Source organism: Rhopilema esculentum, chromosome 12 (genome assembly GCF_057945365.1).
Source record: "Rhopilema esculentum isolate cy_ngs chromosome 12, ASM5794536v1, whole genome shotgun sequence".
In the NCBI taxonomy this organism is placed as follows: domain Eukaryota; kingdom Metazoa; phylum Cnidaria; class Scyphozoa; order Rhizostomeae; family Rhizostomatidae; genus Rhopilema; species Rhopilema esculentum.
In genome coordinates, this window is record NC_142826.1 from 2,328,248 (window position 1) to 2,345,109 (window position 16,862).

Consider the following 16,862-nt stretch of genomic DNA (forward strand, 5'->3'; position numbering starts at 1 on the left):
GAAATGAATAACGCATAACTACATGTGATAACTTACAATAAACAGGAAAGAGAGGATAGGAGAGAATTGTTGCGTATAAAATATTGCCATCGAGGTAACCAAAATGAGTAAGCAATTGAATACTTAACGGAGGCAATTAAATTTATCAGGAATTAGTCCGCCATTATCAAAAGATATTAGAACACCTTGCAAGTTTAGGAAACCCTCACCGAGCATTCTTCAGTCTTCGCGATAATAATTATCAGGGGTTTGCCTTCGTTTAATTTCGGTTACGATAGGAATTTGAAGGTTTTATGAGAATTTTAATTATGTTTTGGGTACATTAGAGACAATCTCGCCTGCTGAATTCGCCCGTTTTAACGAGGGCCTGGAAAACTGAGAGAAATGAACATTGATACCAAAGTTCATAAGGGTAACAGGTGACAAGAGGGGTGAGGGACTAGCCTTTATGTGGAACAGAATTGTACCGTGTTGGCAGAAAAAAGTGAATTTGAGTTGGTAACATTACGAATTGAATCATTTTAAAGGAAAATCTTTGTTCGCCAATTTTCAGATCAGATTTAATAGAGAAAACCTAATAATAGCAGATTTTCGACTCTAAAAACTAGCGACTTGACGTTATTAATCGGACACGCGTTTAGTACCCCTTGATCGTAAAAATATTGAATAGCGAAATGGAGCAAATTGCTGCTACTAGCTCAAGGGCGGACTGATATCGGCGAGGATATAGGGACAACCCTCACAAATCCATTTCTGTTAAACGTAAAATGAAACCCTTTTACAAACATGAAGCCTTGTCTATAAATACATGGGAAACAACAGTGCAATGAACGAGAAGGCACGTGAACTATGCTGAGAAATACTAGGGGAAATTAATTAATATCGGAAACAACAGAGAAAGACTCCTGTTTCCCGATGGGAGAACTGAACAAAAACTTGAAACCTACTGGGAAAAGGGAGAGAACATCAGTAATCCATTGAGAGAAACGAGGTAATCCATTGGGAGATATGAGTGATGGGTACCCGTTGGAATGGAAGGAGAAGAGACGAACTACTGGGCGAGGAAAGGCAACTCCACAGCGAAACCAAACACTTTCTTTGAGAGGATATATTCAGGGAAGACGAGTTTTGTTATTCAGAAAATGGCTGTTTGACTTCAGAGAGAGTTCTGACATTAACCTTAGAAATATCCCCACAAAGGCACCGGAATAGGTGCAGTCATCAAAATATGATAATAAACAACCATATATTGTATTTCAGTTTCTTATCACAAAAGAAAAAAGTTCAAACCTTCCATATAAGCCAACAGAATCAAAATTTGAGAACCAAATTGTTGGTGCCAATTTATAGATTCACCAGTAAACAAATGTCGTTTTTGTGAGCTCGAGCATGAAAGCTGATTAAAAAGCAAAGAGTCCTGGTCCACAGAATTTATTCATGGTCGCTTATTTATCGCAGTTGTTCGAAGTGATTTGGTTTTAAAAACCCATTCCTAGCAAATGATTATCTTTTAGTTGATTTAGTTTCAACATTTTAACATGTCTTCAAAAATTATATAACACTTACAGCTTCTCTCCAATCCGCGAAATTCAACAGAAACGATTTGAATAACAAGGATTCAAGATTGAAAAACAAGCAGTCTACCCCGTGTAGAACATTGAAAATAAGAATGTTACCTTTCGTTGACCATATTTCCTTGCGAAACACTAATTTGGAGTTCTTTAAACAAGCCCCATATGTTCCTGGACATGTTAGCCCGAACGCAAGGCGACTCTTCTTCAGTCAGCACCATATCGTAAACAGCAAGATACTAGCCTTTGTTATTTAGATACAATTTAAAGCTAGAACACCAATGCTATTATTGAATTAGCAGTAATCTCCGAATATCTTTGAGGCTTTTTCTTCTGAGAAAATCTCGCCTTCTGCCGAGGCGCAATGCTTAAAAATGCGCTTGTCTCTCACTGCAACTTGAATAAATACAACTGATTTCTATGTTACTATGACTGCGGTGTAGATCCACCATTATATGAAGCGGAAATCCGCGAGAATGCAAGAACGAAGCTTGAAGTGGTTCGCAAATCCGCGGTCTTTCATTCAAAAGTTGTTCGTATTGTTGACCTAGCGATTACTTGAACGGGGCAGGGCGGGAAATGGAACAGGGAAGTAATTGTTTTGAATAATGACGTCAGTTTATACATAACGAAACATAATAATAAGTACACAATATCATTAATAAGTAATGGAATACAATCATTAATGGAATATAATAATAAGTAATGGAATACAACAAAAAAAAGGAAAATCACGTTCAGTTCTAGGAAGGGCCCGTGTGAAACCGCAAGCCGGGAACCGCAAAGAGAAATAATCAAAAAATACAAGCAGGGGAGACTAGCCTGACAGAGAGGAAAAGGAGTGTATTTGTAGAGAGAGTCAAGTGCTCCAGGCTCAAAGTATTAATGGAAAATAGAGCTTATTTGTTTAAATAAAACGGGAAGGGCGAAACCAAAGGTATAACGGCCATTTTGTGCTACTGTTAACACAAAGCTTGATTTATTAGCCAATAAGGAGGGGCGTAGGCTGACCCTTATTTAGAATGAAAAACCAAACACTCAATAAAAAATATGAAATGACATTGACAGTAGACAGCAATAGACTGAAAACAAGTATGATTTTTCCAAGGAGACCAAACCCTTAACAAAATAGCATCTTTTAGGGTAGGAAGGAAATGGTACTAGAACGTCTACCGATGAACAAAATCCGATAAAAAGGATTAAAATAAAAATAAATTTATATCGATATTTTTACTCTTACTTTGTCGGAAAATCGAGTAAAATCGTCTGTCGGTAGGTAGCACATTTATTTGTCTTGAAGGCTACGTCACTGACTGTAGAATTTCGCGTTTTTGATCGATGACAATTTTTGTATGAAAACAAGAGGGTATCGAAAGCCATTCTTTTAACTTTTAACAATTTCAAAGTCAACACAAACAAGATTAAAAAATGCATGGGAATGAATGGGAATTTGCGAAGGGAAGCTTTTTTTAAATAATTCACTAAACATTTTAGCGAAAAAGTCAGCCTTAGCTCTACATCAGTTTGCTGGTAGGTGTGGAAACCATTTTTGGAAAAAGCCACCGAAAGAATCAGATCGCTACTATTCTTGCGTGTTGTGCTGATGCTTCTGGCAACTGCACCTATCCTAATATCATGACGTCAAACACGAATCATGAACATGCAGCTGAGAAAGGTATGAAAAATGCGAGCAATTGGGATCAAACGAAACTGATTAATGAACAAACTGATCTATTGCCAAGAGGAGGGGCTTGCCACTTTAGGGGTGTCCAAGGTGCTAATTAGACACGCGATAAATCATTTGCTTCAAAATCCGATCACATTCCTTTCCTATGCAAGAAGTGCATGCCATGCACTGTATTGGGTTGCCAATCTTTGTTTTACTCAGGTTTTTTATTTCACTGGATTACGTTGCACGCAGTTTCGGAAGTCAGTCACTTGAAATGGAATGCGGTTTCGCCACAGAATAAGAGATCTGTGCTTTCACTGACTGCTAATCTAGGTGTATAGATAAGGTTTAAAGGTTTATGACGTAATGAAATAAATCACGAAATGGGTCACAGACAGAGGTGGCGCCAGAAATCTTCCGACAGAGGGGTTTGAGCTACCGACAAGGGGGCTAAAATGACTAAAATATGCAATTTTTGTACGTTACTTTGTCAAATTTGCTCCGACAATAACCCAAAATTTCCTCCGATAAGGGGGCTAGATGGTTCCGACGGAGGGGCTGTAGCCCCCACTAGCCCTCCCCTGGCGCCACCACTGGTCACGTCACTGACCATCCAAGCCCCTATATTTGGACCATATGTATTAATATACATATTTCAATCTCATGTTCCACTTTCTCTCTACGTAAACAGTTTTTTTAAAATAAATGATTTCGATTAATGAAATTTAGAAAAAAACAATGAAATTTTATTCACAAATGCTTAAATACAAACTTTTGTATAAGAATACCTATTCTTGCTGAGCCTCAATATTGTCAATTTTTTTACTTAGAGCTTAAGGTTATACTTAAATTATTCACTTGGTGAGCTGACGTCACGAAAAAGATATCAAGAATAAGAGGTTTCTTTACATATAATACAGCAAAGTACGAAAGCAATCAATGTGATTAGAGAAAAAAGCTTGATTGTGTCTTCGTAATATATTTTCAAGGTTCTCCTTATAACAAACGTGATTTCGAAAGTAACTTTGGATTGACGCAATACAATGTATTTCAACCAACAGAGAATTTGACCATAGAATTCATGGTAAGCTGGGTTAAGCTTAGAAAAAACCGATGATGTTTGATAACCAAAGGAGGAAAAACTGTCGCAGAATGCTGAACTGAGAAGTGAATGTTCCCGCTTTTACTTATTCAAAGGGGCCCAAAGGCACTGGGCAGTGTTAAAAAAACGGGCTCAACCTACGACACCGAGCCTTTACACGAGAGATTTTGGAAAGGTTTCAAATGGAACTTTTTTCTAAGCGATCCCGTTTTGGTACGGCTAGCAGTTCCATTTGGAACGGTTTCGATGGGTCCCTTGTAAATGGAAGGCCTAACCGTGTTCATTTTAGTGCGGTTCCAAATGTAACCGGTCTCGTGTAAACGCTGCCTGAGCCATGCCTTTTAGCGGTATTACTTTTGGCGGACCCGGACGTAATTCGATAACACGGAGATACCTGATTCTAACAAGAGATTCTTATACAAAAAACTTTAATGATCACCCCAAAAGCAGAAGTTCCCAATCTAATACCGTGCATTTATCAACCCTGACTAAACGACTTTTAAAGCAACTAACTAAACAAACCACTAGTCATTATTAGAACAAGATGGTGGAACACACATTTTCTCATGTTAAGAAAACATTGCAGATTTTTTTAGCAAATCAATCGTGTAACTAAAAATGTCTTGCAAAACTTTTGTTTAGAGTCGTTAGGTATTAGAAAAAATTATGAAACAAATTATAATATGTAGATGTAGAACAATCAATTTTATAATAAGAATTTTACTAGGAAGACCCGAGCCTGGCTCAAAATATAAAAAAAAATAAGAACATCGAGCCTTAGCAGAAATTCTTAGGTTCTATAAAAAGTATGAGCTTGGATTTCATTGAAATGTTTTGGAGCATATCGAAAGACTAGTTCAGAAATTACGAAAAAAGAACCTCCTGGTTCTTTAAGTATACAGTTGTTTATGAAACTGTTTCATTAGAATTATCTACACAGAACATCCTGGTGGAACCGTGCAAGGACTTTCACGAAGAGAACTGAAGTAATGTAAATTCAGATAGTGCAAAATTGAGATTATTGTCTCAGAAGGACACAATCAGTGATCATATTCGCAAACTATCTTTCGATTTAGTCGAGTATCCCTACGGAGTGACCTACACAAATTTTGGTATGTGACCTACACAAATTTAGGCTAGCAAAAGTAGGGGGCCAAGGCTTTTCCCCTTTTACTGCAGCTTTAAAACTATTTGCTTCGCAAAAAAGTGGGAGGGGGGAGGGGGGGCCTGCAACAGGTGTGAAAACCAAAGATATGCAAACCAAAGATACAGTCTGCTGCTTTGCAGGGGCGTATCTGACATCTGATTGAGGGAGTGTAAAACGCCTCCACTTTTCTGGTTGTTGACTGGGAATGTTGTTAACTGGTGGTTAACTCGCTTAAGAGTGAATATTGTCTTCAGAGTCCAGAACGTCCTCAGGAAAATTTTCTTGAGCTTTGGAAATGTTCATCGGAAAACAAAAAGAGTAAGACCGCGTCGTGTGTTGCAATTTCTTTCCTTTTTCCATTAGCCTAAATAGCGCTTATTGACCGCAATGTTCACCGGGCTCTTTGTCTTAGTCATTGTTTGCAAACTTCACAAATTATATCTCTCTTTCATCAATCCAGGCAGGTCAAGAAACGCCACTACTGTCTAGAAATGACCGCGAAAGTACCCACAAATATGGCCGCCGGATCTGATTTTATGGCAGCCGGTTCTAATTTTAAAGCTGCCGGTTCTAATTTTAAGGCCGCCAGACAATAGTGTAAGTAAATGTAGCAGTACTTTGAAATCGTTTCCCCATTCAATTTTTTGTCTTTTTTCAGTCACCACCTTGATGCTTAAAAAAAACTTCTAGGGTTATCGTAACTACCAGAAAATTAATGACCATAATTGAATTTTAATTTGAAAGGGTACTTAAAAAACTCACCTTCTCGGACTCTGCAGGTCAAAAACCCCGTCCGGGGATAACGTTCCGGACGACGACTTGCTGGGATGTGAAACCAAGTTAAGATTCAAGTCAGTGCCGATTTTAAGAGTTTCCGGTACATGTCTAGTGCGTTGTTCAGTCTTTTGCAATCGGTCCGGTAACCGGTCTTCTATATCAATTTGACTGTTCGATAAAATTGTCGGTTGTCCATTTGTTAGTCCGGGTAAGTAGTTTGTTTGGTAAACAGCTAACGACAAATCTTTGTTACTGCGTATCTCCGGTACACGTTTGTTCAGTCTTTCCGGAAAGCTCTCCTCTGGAACAGTGTGTGAGACGGCTATCACCGCTTGCTCTTGAACAACCTCACTCCCATGCCTCTTTGCTTCCGGCGTAGAATAGCTGAGAAATGTGTAAATGTGTTAAACACAGGCTAAACTTAAACAATGTAACTGTTTTCAGTTCAACATAGAATCTAGAAAGACTTATCTTACAGGACTTATTCCCTGAAACTGTGTTGAAAGTAATATCTATGAATTGGTTCCTGCTTAGGCCAAATAAGACTTAACTGACATCGGAAACCTGGCATGAAGCGGCGCAAAAATAATCGATGTTAGAAGGCAGCAGTAGATCTCAGCAAGCACAGAGCAATAAATGTTATGGCACTTTTCTGAGTATAAGTGACTTGTAATGCTTAAAGATTGATAAAAAAGGTACTATAGATAATCCTGACATGATATACCTGTAGAAATATCCGTGTTATATAAAGCAACAAAATAATTTAATTCTGGGGATCTGGGGACAATTCCAGCCAAGTTTTGGCAGCAGTTGGCAGCAAAATTATTCTGAAAAAGTTCAGAATTAATCTATAAACAAACAAATCATTTTGTGAAAGAAGCCGAGCCAGTATCTTATGACGAATAAATCCATAATTCAAATCTAAAGAAACAAGTCTCAAGTTTTAAAAAGCACAATAGACGGAGACGTCAACTCACCTTGCTTTAGCTGCTTCTCTCAATGAATCAATATCTTCTATCCTGGCATAGCCGGACGAGTCTTGGTCATCCAAACTCGCAACACTGGAGGCATGACTGCCTCGTCCCGATGATTTCCCATTGTCATTTCGAGGGCTAGGTAATACCGTGGGTGAGTTAATGGCGACTGGTGTTGAGGCGACTGAAGATCCTTTCACTGATCCTCCATAGGCTGAGTCAGAACGAGGCCTTGCGTCACTGAAAAAGGAAGCCAAATTCAAAAATATGGCGATTTTCACTTCTACGTCAGGTTCAAAACACCAATAAACAATACTTGCTAAATACAACAAAAAAGTAACTACATTAAAAATTTTTCAAAGTCCCGGGCCTATGATTATTCTAAACTATTATCAACTAAAACGTCTCAACATTTCAATTAACTGCTTAAAAACATTATCAAATGAAAATTTAAAGATTTCTATGGTACGATTTCGTATGTAAGTTTAAACCTTGCATAACATGGATATCTTTTCTGCTTCGTCACAGCTCCAACGGCAATAAACATGGCGGACCTTTCAGTGGCTAGAAATTTTCCCACTGCAAATTAAACCAAGTTAGTGCGAGAAGCCAACGCATGCAGACTGAAGAATTAACCATTTCCTTTATCCAGTTTTAAGGGTTTTTATAAGGGCGACTTCGCATTATGGCGCCGGCTTCTATATCAACGTTTTGTGAAGGAGACATGACGTCATGATTGCAGAAACCACCTCATCATTAGTACACTATAGTTGCCAAGAAAATGTCACTTAATACTTCATGTATGATTTCGTAATACAAGATTCCCTCCAGGTTATGAATATTGCTTTTATATTGAAAATAAGATCAATATAACAATCATGATTCATTGTACAATGGATAATGCCACATTATTACAGCCATCTTTAATACTTCCACTAACTGAAATACTGAACACGATAGTGTCTGTCTGAAATATAGAATTTTTAGCAACTTTATGAATGATTGTAGAGTATACACAGGATTAACTGGAGACTCTAAAATGACAAATAAAGTAATTGAATTGGTTGTAGCAAATACACTCTTTGTTAAACAGAAAACTAGAAAATATTCTGCACTGGTACAGCACTTAAATTTTTTAAATTTCCATGAAATTAAAGTTTCTTTACTCTTTTGAATAGCAGAAAAACACTAAATCACCAGAATATGGCATTCCATTGATTTACTGGCTGGGTTGGTAGCATCATGGCCTTAAGTGATTGTTTTTAGTGGAGCAGTGCATGGTTTCTCTATAAAGAGTCTACCATTGATTGTAAAATTATGTTTTTGAATATTCACCAGCAAGTCTAAATGTTGCTACACAGCAGCACCAGGACTGTGTTTCTTAAACCATCCTTAAAAAGATTGTATTCTTAAACTTCCCCTTAAGGACATTTGCTCTAGCGCTGATATTTTGTATATTTGTTAACTGCTCGTAATTTAGTTGTAACTAAACCAAACTTGAAACATGATTCGTGCTCTTCATAGTGTTTCGTCTGAGATTTCTTTCTAAACTCTCAAATCAATTTTCTCTATGGAAAATTTTATATACGACCCAGAATCTGAAGAAATTAGGATTGGGTTTTGGCCATTTACGTGTTCTCGTGAAAGATACTCAAAAATTGCTAAAAATTGGAAGCTTCATCTAGCATGGTACGAATCTTCATCTAGCCACGACCTCAAACATGCCCATACCTGCGGGCGTTCAGCACACTCAAATTCGGCAAAATGGATAGTCATAATTCTTTAACAAAGCGCTCCGTTTCTATGACCAGATAAACTTTTAAGGAAATTATCTTCAGCCGTATTAAATTTTTCAAAAACGCCTGTTCGGTTTTTCTTTGGCTGATTAATGTCCGTATCTGTGGCGAACGGAGCAAAATCTGATTTACCGCATCAGCCAAATATTTGGATTAGAAATTTGACCAAAAATGATAAGAAAATACCAAACTTTTAATATTTCCTTCGTTGTTTTGCGAAACTTCAATACCATATGCAATGGGATAGAAGATTAAAAGTTAAAATGCCGAAATTTACAGGAAATATTGCAAATATGATAGAAATATGATTTGGCTGCATAATTGGAAAGGAATTATAAATAATATTTTCAAAGCCAAAAAGTCGAAAGGTAGACAAGTAGAGAAAATTTCAAAGGTTTTTCAGCTGACATGGGGAGAAACCATACATGACCAAAACTGACAAAAAATACACGTTATTGAAATCCCGAATCGTTATTTGGCCCTGGAGAATCGCAATAATTTAGGGGGGTTAAGTGTTCCCTTCTTCACAAGGGGAAATTGATGTTACATTGAAGATATATTGAAGATATTACGATTAATTTCCAAAGTCTTGCGCAGATCTCCGTTCCCGCATTAAAACAAGATTTGTGGTTTTGCCAAAAAACTTCAAGCAATTCAATAAATGATCTTTTTGGGGTGTGCCAGGAATTAGAGAAACACATGATTCATTAAGAACAGCAATTATTCAAAATTCAGGTACCTTATATCTTCAACCGTATTTGCTTCTTCTGGAAACTCCGGCGAGTTACTGTGGACATTGACATGAAGCGGGGTCTCTGGCGAAAGACTGGATGCCTTGTCCCTTGGGACGTGTCCATTACTCAGTTTGCTTCCTGAAAGGAAATAAAATATTTAAGACATATTCATGGTTGTGTCCAGGGGATGAGGGGTGGTGGGGGGTGGTGAGGGATGTTTCTATATGGAGGTGCGTTTGTCGGATTCATAGGGACATCAGATCAATTTGCCTAAATCCCATTTAAAGGGAATGAGACTTAGGGTGTCTATTGATGCTTAGAAGAAAGACTCGATGCTCCGCTTCCCATCAGCCCTGTAAGAACAGGATAGCAAACCAAAAAAACTCAGCCACGCGAACACGAGCGCAGCCCGCAGGGGATTTGCGGGAAAGGAAGTCATCGCTTCAGCGACAAAGAAAATTTGCTCAATTTTGGGGCTATGCCAATTGAATCTAGACAATTTTTGATGATTAATTTTCAGTCCAGACTCATTTAATTACTTAATATATAACTAAAAAGAAGGAAAATATAAACTTTTCATTTCATTAGAAAGCTAAAGTTGCGGAAACGAGAAAATTCAAACTGGATTTTTATAATTTTAGCGGAAATATATAAATGAGATTGTGAACTGCATAAGAAAAAATGAGATCACAAAAGACGGCGGGTTCGAAGAAAGGCATTAAACTAATATGATACATTAATGCAAAAAAAGATAATTAAAAAATCCGGGAAAAGGCAAGTTACGCCCTTCCAATCAATTTAATATGACACGCTACGGAGGGCAATCTCATTAATCGAAGTTAATATTTTCTCTTAGCAGCAGCGGAATCGACACATTTCCGTTCATTTAAGGTCGTTTCTTAACCAAGCAAAAAAAGAGTTAATCCAGGCATGCAACATTGATAACAGCAAGGAGAAGAGCTTTTAGGATTGGTCATTGTGTCAAGAAGAAACACAGTTTACCTCCAGCCGCCGTCTTCTTGAAAAATAAATTTCAATTCCTTCTTCTATAACAGGCTTATTTGAGATCTCAACTCAGCAACGACCTCACAAATTTCTCTTTATCATATGAATCCCATTTCAAATAAACTCAATGACTACATATTTTGGACAAACTGATGATCTTTTTACACGAAACCGGCTCTTAAACCACACTACATAAACTAGCAAGGAAATCTATATTTTCACAGGAAAAATATTAGAATTTGTGGCAAACATAGAATTTGGCAATTTCTGAAACAAGGGCATCGTGCAGTTTTGTCAAGAATATTATACAAACGAATCGACTTGAAAGTATTAAAGTTGACGATATCTTCAGTTAGGAATTTTTCATTGTGTTGTTCGTGAGAAAATTGGGTCTCTGAATCAAGGGGGACTGGAAACAAACATGTGACTAATACTTTCATTTTCTAATGCTGGGGACCTTTGGCTCCCGTCTTTGCAGGTAAAAAGCAAAGTAAATGATATTAATCACTACAGCAGTTCGATTGAAATTACGGGGGACTGGCAGCAGTTGCTACATATCTCAACAAAGTGATTCAATAAAACTGCAGATTACAAGAATAACAGGATGAATGTAACATGGAGATGTTTATCGCAATTAAGATGGCACGGAGATGAACGTATAAGCTAAAACAGAGGGTACCTTGGGAAAAACACCCAAAGAAAAGCGCCATCGAACATGGTGGAGACATGTGCTGATCACAAGGTTTAATATGGTATCACCTTTGATCTTTGGTTTTCCGGTCACGTAAATTTCAAAATTCTTAAAAATGCATTGAATGTTGAGCAATTAAATATAAAACATGATCTCAGCTTACAAAATAAAATATTCTCAAAAAACTGTATACTATCTAGGAAATTTTTGAAATTTTTAGGGATGCGCATTGCTATTTTGCATTAAAGAAGAAGGCCTAAGTGCATTCGTTATCTGTTGCTTAGAAATTATAACACACCCTTACAGAAGGGGTGTTCTTTTGAAATCGAAGTATTGTATGCGAGGTGCTTGAAAATCAACTTGTGCCTAGAATGAAACACCCTGCTATATCTTTTTAATAACACCTTTTTTCTTATAGATAAGACATTTTTTACAAGAACACAAGCCTCAAAATTGGTCAAAAGTTTCTCAACAAGCCGAGGCTGGCTACTTTAAATGTAATTTTGGCGAATGTTTCATGTGAATTTTCAAACTTTTCGGCAAATAAAGAATGTCTCTTTCACATTGTTGATTAACGAGGCTTGAAGACCTCCCTAGAGCGCAATTGCACTGCTTACACAATAATAATTTAAGAACATGTTTCGAACAAAACACGAGCAGCCAGCCTGAACTTCAATTTACCAGTTCTTATAAAAGAGTGTAATTTCAAAAATAAGATCTAAGCCCCACTCAAATCAATGCTGATATCTTCTATTAGAGTACATAGGCACCAACTTAAAATGGGGGATGGGGGAGGGGGGTAGATGTTTAGCTAAACATGCATGTCACCGAACATGTGGATTAGTGAAAAAAATTTGGGTTCATTGCCAGGCGACTTGAACAAGGACCCCTAGCTATATAAATTTGACGAAATACCCTTAGAAAAAACAAGATGTCGGGTAAAGCTTCGTATTGAGTAGATTTCTAAGCCTTTAGAAATCCCTCGTCGAATCTCGCCGGTTTCGTGTTTCAACGCTCAACGCTAAATGAAACTAACAGTTAATTGTACATGCAAATAATTACAGAGACTAATAGCAAATACTGCCAACATTTGCAATCGGAATGACATGTTTTCGAATGCGCGCACGATTTTCTGTAGAACATCTGCAAGACTACATGATAAAAGCAACTATTTACTCGAATTCCTTTAATGAAATTGGTGCCGCAGATTTTGGAGAAATAAACAAGTGGCACGAATTGCGTTCTTATTGATTCAGACTGAAGTCTGTGATGACGCTGTGGTGGAGACTGGGGGCATGGAATTGGGAGGGAGAGCAATTTGGCAAAAGGGGCATAGGAATATGACATCCTGGTAGGCAGCAAGGGTATTAGTTCAAGCACATCGGCACACTAAGGTGGGGGAATTCCCTCAATCTTTTGCGGGCACAAGTCTTAAAAAACGCGACACAAAAATTTCGCACGTGATATGGACATGGAATTCAAAACATGGGCCATAAAACTGTTGCCATAAACCTAAAATCTTGGTACTTTTCAATTTGAGAAGGGCATATTCATTCGTAAATGTACCCAATTGTTTAAAGCTTCGTACTGCATAGAGTTGTAAAGAGAAAATCATTGTGGAATTGCACAGGTAGCAAAACAGCAAGAAGCACTGCGAAACATACAGCATTCTAAAATTAAAGCCTAAGCAAAGTTGTACAGAGAAAGCTCCTTTAATAGAAACAAGCAACTGGCCTTATGCCCAAGTGAGATGAAAATGTTGCTAGATTTTATCTTGACAATGTATACAAACTGCGACTCTAAAAGGAAAGTGAACTACTCAAACAAAAGGCAAATGAGCAAGAATTTTACCATGTTTGAATGTACATCCTTGTTACTTCGATCTGCATTTTAGCACTCAGATAACATTACTTGAATTCGTGTACTAATTGAAAGCCATTAAAGAGTTGAAGGAGCAGAGGCATAAACTGCCTTGTATGTTCTGGAAAATTTTTCAAACGAACCAGATACTTGGACAAAGAAAGAGTGACAGAAAGGTATAAAGGTTGTGGTAAATGGGCCTCCCTTGCTTTCTGTCGCTTCAAGTAGGCCTAAAACCTCCTTGTCTTAACCATACTTCCAAAACTACAGCACCCCTTTTGTTAATGGCTATACCTGCTTGAGGTAGTCATAATTAAGTATATATTTCAAACTCAAAACCTTGATATTTGCTAAACACCTAGTGACATATAAACCTTATAAAACACGACAGAAAAGAGAAATTCAACATATAGGCGATGTTTACGCGGAAAGTCGATCTAAGGTCTGAAAACAACAGATTGATTACGGTAAATACAAAATACCTAAGTAAACAAACAAACTGGATTAAATATAAGCTCAAAATTGGTAAAACTGGCGAGGGAAATCTTTTTAAAAGCTCACAATACTAGTTAATGTGTAAAAAGCAAAGAAGATCAAGATCATAGAGTGTTTTTAAAAATGATTGAAAAGGAAATTAAAATATAAGATAATAGTAAAGTGCAATGATTACTAGAGTAAAGTGAATTGAAATTTATGCTGATTAAAGTTACTCTAGTGCTTGGTTTGACGCCATAAGTTTATGTGAGTTAAAAATTGCAGTTGAAATGATATCAGTATAAAAATTAGGTTTTCGGAATTGTCACAAACCTCGGAGATTGAGCACTTGCCAGTCCACTACTACCAGATCCCAACTACACATGACAAAGGCTTTTGAACTTGGTGCACATTAAAGGTCACTTAATGAAAGTGCAATTAAAAGTTAGAGTCACTAGTGCCCTAAGTGGAGAAAGAGAGAGAAATACGCACCCATCGGCCATACGAACCTCCTCAACACAATTCGGCATAAACCATTCATACACATCCCTAGTTAATTTTCATGTAATACGGAGGTCGACAAAGTTATCCGCAATTGTGCCGGTCAGCCTCAAACACGTTGCAATTTTGCGAAAATCTGTGTCCTATTCACCACAGATCAGATTTCGGTAGTGATTCAATAGAAAAAACCCATATCAATTCGACTTGTTATTTTCGCTAAATTTGAGTCTATTGAAGCTAGCGGGAAGACGGGGGAATGGGCTGTGTACTCACTGTATTACAGCCGAGAGTCATGTTTGACTTCACGCGGAATATATGAGAAAACAGCGCTTGCTGTAACATTTAGCATGAACAGGAAACTCGATGCGAAGATGCTGGTATGAAATTCCACACGTAACGAGGGAATGTTTTCCAAAAAGACACAAGATTGTTGTTAAAACTACGGGTGCATGACACGAGTGGAAAAGATTATTAAATTTCAATCTAAAAAGGTACGAAAATGCTTCTGTTGGTAATTAAAGATAACAATATCCAATAAATTAAGTGCAAAAATTTTCGACTTATCAATGTTGAACATTAGATTTTTGGAAAACATTTTTCGGACAAAAATTATCAATTTCGGAAATTTTTTTAATGAATTCACGCTTAATTTTCTGACGAATAGAAAAATTTTATAAGCAAGAATAGAATATTTTGCTCTATAATCGTAGAAGAAACATGTCAATCAACAACTTGCTCAAACTTGTTGGATCAAGTTGATTGGGTAACTTGCTACAAAAATCGATACCCTAACGAACTATCTAATAATAAATTTAGTGGAGATTACCAAAACCAAACTTCGAAAAGGGGAAGCGAAAGGCAACCGATTGATCTTCAGAATTTAAGAGAAGACCGGTTTCGTGCACTAAATGTACATCATGGTCATTTTTGACACTACAAATCACTTTCCACAACGAGACGAACAATACGAGAAACATCGATAGCATTGTCGAAAGAATAATAGAACGAATCAAATGAATTCGCCCGTCTATGAACAAAACACTGAGATTTTATTCACCTTTAGTTAGAAGCAAAAAATAAATTGGAAACAAAATTCTATCAGTGTAAATATAGTTTCGAAAACCTAACTGGGATGGCGATCAGCAACAATCATACCGCACAGTCTGGGTACTAGTCAAGAGTTACGTTAAAAACAATCTTAAAGATGGCCCCTAACGTGGGAGCCTTGTCTATCACAGTTTCGTGTTGTCTTGCTGTTACTCATAATTTTATGTATGGCTAGAATGAGGAGAATGATAAACTTTATCAATTGTAATGTCTTTTATTTGAAAACTACCAACTCTAGCAAAATGGACGACAAGTAGTTTTGGCGAAAACTTCAACAATCATTTTCCAGACAGGCCTTCTAAAAATTCATTTCTTTGCAACGAATCGCAATGATATCGACAGTAAATCCTTTCCCAGAAGACCCTTGATTTAATCTTAAATTCGCATTCGATTAGATCATACAGTTGGTTTGTTGAATTGGCAACACATTATCGGCGTTGAACGAAAATATCAGTTATCTAAAATACCTGATGGTGTATCAAAAGAGCTATATGAAAACTCGATATCACGAAATTCAGTAGAACCAGGGTTTTTGTCCGTTGTAGGATGGTACCCATTGTACACAGGTTACTTGAGATACTGGGATAAAATTTTGGTGTCCGTTACTGGGTAATGTCCGTTACAGGGAGGTGTCCATTACTGGCAGGTGTCCGGTTTTTTGGAGATGACCACTAAAGGAAGCCATCCAGTATTGGAAAGTGTTCGTTATTTAGAGATTCCGTTACTGGAAAACGAACACAACTGGGAGGTGTCCGGGAGTGAGAGATGTCCGCTATCGAAAGGGTATCCATAACTGGAAAGTGTGCGTTATTTACAGGTTCCGTTACTGGGAGACAGCCCCTTGTCATTTCATTGGTTCAAAGACAGCACAAACATGGGGTAAAAAATCGGCTCGTGGGTACTTCAAAAACTGACGGTCGCCTTTTCAAAGTATAATTTGAGGCACTTTCTAGAAAGAGTAACAGAGCACCCCCTGGTTGAAGCACACTAATAATTAAAGCACTTGACTCCATTAAATTAATACAATAGAGATAATGATAATATCATGTGCAGATTATATCACAAGATCGTATGACAAAAAATTGAAACTTAATGTACTTAGTAAAAGCCCTTCGAATTACGGTACGAAGTTACAAAGTGAATGTCCCGCAAGGTTCGACTTGACTTCGTATAATCTGATAAAGTTTAAAGCCTGCTAAGCATTTCAGCTTATTTCGTTTTATATTTGAAGGATAAATCACTAACCCAGTGGAGACTGACCTTGACAAATTGGAGAAGGTCATTTAAATGTAATTTTGCCCAAAAGTTAGCGCTAAGACGGTATATTTGGATGAGCGAAGCATAAACAATTAGCATCTGTGTGGTGAAGAAGAAACATTGCTTTGAAATTTTATCGTGCCAAAAGGGCAGATGATTTTATAGTGCATCAGTTTATTACCAACGAAAACTTGGTA

At 37.3% G+C, this 16,862-nt stretch overlaps 1 protein-coding gene across 2 annotated transcripts in view; it reads right to left on the reverse strand.

The window, feature by feature from the left end:
• The window catches only part of LOC135681152 (tensin-3), a 101,086-nt gene that overhangs the window by 11,039 nt on the left and 73,185 nt on the right, over positions 1 to 16,862 (reverse strand). For both annotated transcript variants that reach the window (XM_065195459.2, XM_065195457.2), the window contains exons 22-24: positions 9,776 to 9,908; positions 7,244 to 7,480; positions 6,252 to 6,650 (exon numbers count right to left, since the gene is read on the reverse strand). In XM_065195459.2, the coding sequence (XP_065051531.2) occupies positions 6,252 to 6,650; positions 7,244 to 7,480; positions 9,776 to 9,908 (769 nt within the window). The remainder of the gene's footprint in view (positions 1 to 6,251; positions 6,651 to 7,243; positions 7,481 to 9,775; positions 9,909 to 16,862) is intronic.